The following is a 7,500-nucleotide window of genomic DNA, read 5'->3' on the forward strand; positions in this document are numbered from 1 at the left end:
CCCTCGCCTCCTCACGCCTCCTCACGCCTCCACCCTCACCTCCACCCTCGCCTCCTCACGCCTCCTCACGCCTCCACCCTCACCTCCACCCTCGCCTCCCCTCGCCTCCTCACGCCTCCACCCTCACCTCCACCCTCGCCTCCTCACGCCTCCTCATGCCTCCTCACGCCTCCTCATGCCTCCTCACGCCTCCTCACGCCTCCTCACGCCTCCCCTCGCCTCCTCACGCCTCCTCACGCCTCCCCTCGCCTCCTCACGCCTCCACCCTCACCTCCACCCTCGCCTCCTCATGCCTCCACCCGCCTCCTCACGCCTCCCCTTGCCTCCCCTCGCCTCCTCACGCCTCCTCATGCCTCCTCACGCCTCCTCACACCTCCTCACGCCTCCTCACGCCTCCCCTCGCCTCCTCACGCCTCCTCACGCCTCCTCATGCCTCCTCACGGCTCCACCCTTGCCTCCTCACGCCTCCTCACGCCTCCTCACGCCTCCTCACGCCTCCTCATGCCTCCTCACGCCTCCCCTTGCCTCCCCTTGCCTCCTCACGCCTCCACCCTTGCCTCCTCACGCCTCCTCACACCTCCTCACGCCTCCACCCTTGCCTCCTCACGCCTCCTCACGCCTCCTCACGCCTCCTCACGCCTCCTGTTCCTCCCCAGCGTCCCTCTTTCAAGCGTCTTATCGCTGAAAGCTTTCCCGTGTTCTGCTCAGCATTAACTCGCTCTCGTGTCCCAGAAAAAGAACAAAAATGTGGATTTGTGTCCCGCTTTATCGTTCTGTGCTGAGGAGCAGAAAGGAACGGCTGCTAAACCAATCAGGCTGTGATAAGAAGATGAAGCTGCTCTCGTTTCAGCGGCGCTAAATCCACCCGAGCGTCCCCGAGCGGCACCACGGCCCTGCTAACGCTAACGCTAACGCTAACCTTTCTGTGTCCAGCACGTACGCGCCCAGGATAAAGGGCAGCTCTATAAACCCCGGAAAATGCCAGGATTTAAGAGAGCCCAAGCACAAGCCTGCATGGCAACGAGTCCGGGAGCCGTCTGATCAATAATTGAGGGTTTTTGGAGGTCGCCGCCACCTCCGGGTCTTTCCAGCGGCCCTCTCACAGGGCCCCGCCCTGACCGTGGGAACTGATGACAGATGTTGAGTCTGCTGGAAACAAGCCGCAGCCTCTCCTTGACCTTCCCGACCTTCCAGGCCGTTTCCAGCTCTGTCCTGCAGGAACGCTGGCAGCCAGATGGCTCCAGGTCGGGTGGCTCTAGGTCGGGTGGCTCCAGGTCGGGTGGCTCCAGGTCGGGTGGCACCGGCGGCTCGGGTGAAGGTGGCGTCACATGACCACAGCAGCGCTCCAGCCTGGCAGCCTGCTCCTGGAGCCCGACTGGATCTGCTGTTTGATGAGTGTAAATGAAAGAGATCAGAACACAAACCCAAGAACCCCGTCAACACTGAGCCCCTTTGTTACTCCAGTGTTATTATCGTGTTATTACTGACCAGTGCGCGCATTAATGCAGATAATTTAAAAAACCATCACACTGAAGAAACCTGCTGTGCTGCTGGATGGCATCCCATAATAAGAGCTGGCAGCATGTTGCTGTGTGCAGGTCCAGCTGAAGGGGCTTCGAACCCACGGCCACACGGGGGCACGGTGACGCCTGCGGGCCTCTGGGGGCCATCAGAACCAAACCCCAGCCCCCGTCACATGTTTCTGATATTGGGTTCACAGGTGACCTCCCAAAGGGAGAAGCTGAAGTGCCTCCGTCTCTTGCTCCCCCAGGGGGCGCCGTGGTGGCGGGTCTGGGTCAAGCCTGCTGGTCTTTGTCTGCACTGCGGCGCGTCCGTGGTCATGAAGCGGTCCGGCTCGCTCCTCCGGTCCGTGTGGTTCCTGGTGGTCCTGGGAGCCGCCTCGGTGCTGCTGCTGTTCCACCTGCAGGGCGTCAGCGACCCGGTCCAGCACCAGAGACCAGGTGAGTCCCCGTCCTACTGAGCGGATCAGCTGTGCAGCCCCACCACTGGGTGGCGCTGTGTAGCAACGCCCTCTGATGTTTGACGTCCTGCAGCAGGATTCTCGCTCTTCGCTCCTTTTATTGATTCTTAAACAGATCAGGTATCGTATCGATCTGGGCTCGACCCCCCAGGAGCTGTAGAGACACGTGTCCTGTCATTGACCCGCTGCTTCACACTCTTCCTCCAGTTACCTCCGGTGGCTCAGGGATGATCTGGAATCACTCGTGGATCCAGCGTCCTGTCGGGTTCCAGCGGGCCCAGGAGCTGGTTTTAGATTGTTGGTTGCATCAGTCCGAGGCTGCTCCGCTCACCTGTCCTGAAACACTTGTGCTCTCGGTGGGACGTGGCGAGTTTTTGAGGGTTTAATGTTTCATTTGACCTTTCAGCTTGTGGAGCAGATTTAGACTGCAGAAAACTGGATTAAACTGGATAAAACTGCAGAAAACTGGATTAAACTGGATAAAACTGCAGAAAACTGCAGTAAACTGGATTAAACTGCAGAAAACTGCAGTAAACTGGATTAAACTGGATAAAACTGCAGAAAACTGCAGTAAACTGGATTAAACTGCAGAAAACTGCAGAAAACTGGATTAAACTGGATAAAACTGCAGAAAACTGGATTAAACTGGATAAAACTGGATAAAACTGCAGTAAACTGGATTAAACTGGATAAAACTGCAGAAAACTGGATTAAACTGGATAAAACTGCAGTAAACTGGATTAAACTGGATAAAACTGCAGTAAACTGGATTAAACTGCAGTAAACTGGATAAAACTGCAGTAAACTGGATAAAACTGCAGTAAACTGGATTAAACTGGATAAAACTGCAGTAAACTGGATTAAACTGGATTAAACTGGATAAAACTGCGCCACGGGTCACGTTCGCGTTGGCGCTGGGTAATAAATAAACAGGAGCAGCGTGATGCTAACCTTGAGTGTCAGGAAGCTGCTGAGAGGCCGTCTGCTTCTGTATGTGTGTGTGTGGTTATGCATCATCTGCCTCTGTTGGTGTGTGTGTGTGTGTGTGTGTGTGTGGGGGGGGGCATGTGTTGACTCAGGACACTTTGAACAGCGGCGCTATATTTGTTGGAGGACGTTGACATTAATGAAACATCCTGTGCAGATCAGCTGTTTTCTCTTGTCCTAATGTCTTTGTCTTTTCTTCTGTGTGGTTGTGTGCAGGTGTGCACGCGCTGCGCGCTCTCAAGCCGCCTGTGGAGCAGGTGAGTCTGTCCCGCCTCTGCGACACGCGGGGAAACAGCGACGCCTCTGGACATCTGCCGTACTGCAACTGTTTAGTCACTACTAATTAATGAATTAGGGATTGATTAATGATTGAAATGTCGGTGAATCGCTGTGTCTCTGTTCCAGAAACAGAAACGTGGCGTTCTGGTTCCTGGTGAGAACGCTGAACTCACTGCTGCAGCAAACGTCTCTTCTGCTTCGCCTGTGCAAACGTTTGAAGCCTCGAGCAGAAAGGCCGGACGGCTGGAGCGTCTGGCAAAGATGCAGGAGTCTCGGCGCCACCTGCTGACCCAAATCTGCGCCAGGTTCCAGCCGGGGGTCCGTGCCTGGTCGCTCACGCAGTGGCACCTGTCGCGGCTCTACGTGGAGGACCGCTACAAGCTGCTGTACTGCGAGGTGCCCAAAGCCGGCTGCTCCAACTGGAAGCGGGTGCTGATGGTGCTGAGCGGCAGCGCCGTCTCCACCCGGGACATTCCTCACGACACGGCCCATTATGCCAACAGCCTCCGGCAGCTGAAGAGCTACAGCCGCACGGGCGTCGCCCAGCGACTCCGCTCCTACACCAAAGTCCTCTTCGTCAGAGAACCCTTCGAGCGTCTGGTGTCTGCCTTCAGGGACAAGTTTGAGAGCCCAAACGCGTATTACCACTCTGTGTTTGGGCGGCCCATCATCACCAAGTACCGTCCCAACGCCTCGCTCGCGGCCCGGCGCGCGGGCGCGGGCGTCACCTTCAGGGAGTTCGTGCGGTACCTGCTGGACGTGCAGCGGCCGGTGAAGATGGACATCCACTGGGAGCCTGTCAGCCAGCTGTGCAGCCCCTGCGTCTTTGGCTACAACTTCGTGGGCAGGTTTGAGAGTCTGCAGGAGGAGGCCAGCTTCCTGCTGCGCAGCATCGGGGCCCCCAGGAACCTCACCTTCCCCAACTTTAAGGACAGAAACCCAGGCGCAGAGAGGACGTCTCCCTCCATCACGCAGAGGTACTTTGCACAGCTGAGTGCTGCGGAGAGACAGAGGGTCTTTGACTTTTACTACATGGACTATCTGATGTTCAACTACTCCAAACCGTTTGATGACCTTCACTGAGTCCCTCCGGACCAGGGACTCGGGCACCATCCACAAGTGCGACTGGTTTCCAGCCCCTCAGCTTATTCTGAATGTTTTAATGTGTGTTTTGGTTCCTCTAAAGGCAGCTGTTAAAATAACTTGCGCACGTGCTGGTGTATTTTTGTGCAATTGTCGATAACATTGAAAAGATTTGTGAGTGTTTGGTGTTGGAACAAAGCGAGGGAGACAGTTTTGGTGGCGAGATGATGGATTCTGGCAGCAGAACAAAGAGATCTTTGTGTCTGAAATCGTCCGTCACCTCTTTGTGGACACTCGGGCGGTCTGAGGCTCCGCGCCTGGGGGGGCGGTCCTGCACATCCTGCCCCCCTCCACCGCCACGCCACCTCTCCTCTTCAGCTCTGTGTCTTGGAAAGCCTCCCTGAGGCATCAGCCTCCGTCTGTGCGACACGCTGTTTGATGCTGCTGCAGCGTCTCAACAGGCCGCACGTGGGAGGATGATGAGTTCACCTTCATCACACCACTGGAGGAAATCAATCAGACCAGAAGGAACAGCCAAGAACCAGACAGACCAGTTCGATTACTGGGATCTCAGAACCAAAGTGATCATTTAGTCCTCGCGTCCTAAACTTCCAACACTCAGCTGTTGGTTGGTTAAACATCTCTGTTTCTGGACTGAAGTACTGGATGATATTGTTCTGGTTTCTGCTCTATAATCACTGAGTTCTTCAAATATGAAAGTAGCTTGAAGTCCAGAAAATGTCCATTTTTCTATATTATCACTTTTTTCTAGCTTTGCTGCTAAATGTGTGACCTTAGAATAAAGTTCAGACCGTCGGATCAGAACTCCGATTTGCTCTTTTGCTTCAGGTCCAGTCTCTTTTTCCAAAGTGCTCAGTGACATCAGCACCACCCTCAGCTCTGAACATGAAGGTGGGGGCTTCCAGACGGAGCTGCCGGCCCCTGGGGCAGGTTTGGGAGATATTTAAATCTTTAAACTGCCAACAGGATCCTTCCCCACTTCATCTAATGGAGGTATCTGCAGGCTTTCTTTAATTACAGACACACACACTTAAGTCATTTTCCTGATTTGCTCAGTAAAAAGAGGCGCATGTGCTGCCTGAGGCCCCTCCGGGCGTGCACGTGCACGTGCGCACGCTGGAGACGACTGAAGGCGAGCAACTGCTTCCCTCTGCCTCATCAAGTCTGCACGTCATTGACCTCGATGAGCACATCAGTGCCTGATCAGCACTGACCCCCGTCCAACAGCCCCCCCCTCCAACAGCCCCCCCCCCCCTCCAACAGGCCCCCCCCTCCAACAGGCCCCCACTGTTAACGGGGCCGTTGCCTGAGGGGGCCTTGATAAAACTTTAAAAACAGAGATCTAAATAACAAAAGACTCTTAAAAATGCATGAAGATGCATCATGAGTTGGATGAAGGTGCTTCAAAGGTTCATCAAAGCTAAACTGGCTCCACTGGAATACAGAAACACGTTTAAGGGCCACGTTTAAGGGCCACAGGTGCACATTTTTAAAACATTTTCTGGATTTTTTAAAAGTATAAAATTAATTTCTTTCATTCTTCTTTTAAAATCCTCAGTGATCAAGTGCAGCTGAAGCCCAGCACATTTTCATTGGTGCTATTCTGAGGCCCCTCAGGGGCCCCTCACGGCACCCAGGGGCCCCTCACGGCACCCAGGGGGCCCCTCACGGCACAGCTTGTTTTTTGTTTCATTCTTAGTTGGACCTGGTTTAGGTCTCACTAAAGGGTTGATCAGACAATAGCATGTAGACGTTGGGCTCTATAATAATAATAATAATAATAATAATAATAATATATACACGCTAGAACGTACGCATAAATACAAGAGGACAGGTCACATGATGTTGAGACGCGCTGTGGTGGGAGGGTTTTATAGACTTCAACAAAGTGGGCGGGGTCCGCTGTTTGAGTCCGCCCACTATTAGACTCCACCCTCGACTCAACTTCCCTAATCTTCCAGCAGAGGGCGACAGCGTCCAGCCTGGGTCCCCGCAACTGTTCATATTCCAACATGTCAAATTTTAGAAGCTGGAGGGGGGTGAAGGACAGGAAGAGGAGCTGGCAGGAGAACCACCAGCGGTCTGACACCAGCAGGCTCTGAACGGTGGGGACACGGTGGGGACACGGGGGGGACACGGGGGGGACACTGGGATGGCCCGACTGGGTCTCTGCGAAAAGACCGGAAACGGTTGCGAGGACGTGAGGAGGAGAATAACCCGGTCTGTGCACGCAGCCTCGCGGCGCACGTCTCCATCCACCAGTGCGCAATAATTGAAATGGCGCGTTTGGCCGCAGGCTGCTGGGGGGGCAGAAAGCATGACGAGAGACGTCACTGGGCTCCGGAGCCGAGGGGACGTTTGATGCTGGAACAGACGAGCTGTCGGGGAGAAGGACGCGGGCGTGCGCGCGCGGCTGCGGCACCTGGACACGCTGAGGACGTCAAGAAAAGGCTTTTCTGAGCCGCGCAAGAACGATCGGGGCGTAGAAGAAGAAAGCGCCTGTCTCATTGTAACCCAATCCGGCCCCCGGGGGTCAGAAGGGCCCCGGGCAGAGCTTCCGACGGCCCTCCTCTTTATTAGCTCGCACGAGACGCGCTCGGGCGTATTTGGCGTCTTCTGCCTCGCGCACCAACACGCACGGGGGGCAGCGAGGATACCTGGCGGAGCGACCCTCGCATCACAGACCACGGGACGGAGCAGCAGGCGCGCGCGGCCGCCATGTCGTTGGTGTCGGTGTCCTCTCAGGTAGGAGCCGCCGCGCGGTCCTCGTGGAAAGTTTCCGGTTTTCACCGAGAACTGGGAGAACTGGGAATCCGGGGGGGTGGGGGGGGCGAGGCCAGATCCCTTTGGAAATGTGACGATTTTAGCAATTACTGACAGCCGAAACGCTGGGGATCCGCTGTGGATCCGCTGGAGATCCGCTGGGGATCCGCTGTGGATCCGCTGGGGATCCGCTGGGGATCCGCTGGGGATCCGCTGGAGATCCGCTGGGGATCCGCTGGGGATCCGTCAGCTTTAACAAATACTTGGCGGTTTGTATTTTTAGGAACGATCTTAGTTTCGTTGTTTTCCGGGATCAGCGACCCACATTTATTCCACTGGGGTTGAACATGGTCAGGAATGAAGGGTCCCGGGCCGGACCGGTGGGG

At 55.5% G+C, this 7,500-nt stretch overlaps 2 protein-coding genes across 4 annotated transcripts in view; both read left to right on the forward strand.

Moving 5' to 3' along the window:
* The first annotated feature begins 582 nt into the window (after nucleotides 1-582).
* Nucleotides 583-5,169, forward strand: LOC101061394 (carbohydrate sulfotransferase 8-like). 2 transcript variants are annotated; one of them, XM_029842270.1, is made up of 3 exons: nucleotides 583-1,961; nucleotides 3,185-3,225; nucleotides 3,380-5,169. In XM_029842270.1, the coding sequence occupies exons 1-3, from the start codon at nucleotides 1,583-1,585 to the stop codon at nucleotides 4,328-4,330; spliced, it is 1,371 nt and encodes a 456-aa protein (XP_029698130.1). In that variant the 5' UTR covers nucleotides 583-1,582; the 3' UTR covers nucleotides 4,331-5,169. The 2 variants fall into 2 exon arrangements, with proteins under 2 accessions (XP_029698130.1, XP_029698129.1); XM_029842269.1 differs by having other exon boundaries at nucleotides 584-1,961; nucleotides 3,374-5,169.
* Nucleotides 5,170-6,344: 1,175 nt separating this feature from the next.
* The window catches only part of LOC101064072 (BTB/POZ domain-containing protein kctd15-like), a 5,463-nt gene continuing 4,307 nt past the window's right edge, over nucleotides 6,345-7,500 (forward strand). The window contains exon 1 of one of the 2 annotated variants that reach the window (XM_029842191.1): nucleotides 6,345-6,456. Coding sequence is in view for 1 of the 2 variants with exons in the window: in XM_029842190.1 (XP_029698050.1) it covers nucleotides 7,070-7,096 (27 nt within the window). In the remaining variant the exon portion in view is untranslated. Of the gene's footprint in view, nucleotides 6,457-6,493; nucleotides 7,097-7,500 lie in introns of those variants that run through there. The other variant, XM_029842190.1, reaches the window with a different exon arrangement.

This window comes from Takifugu rubripes, chromosome 9 (genome assembly GCF_901000725.2).
Source record: "Takifugu rubripes chromosome 9, fTakRub1.2, whole genome shotgun sequence".
In the NCBI taxonomy this organism is placed as follows: domain Eukaryota; kingdom Metazoa; phylum Chordata; class Actinopteri; order Tetraodontiformes; family Tetraodontidae; genus Takifugu; species Takifugu rubripes.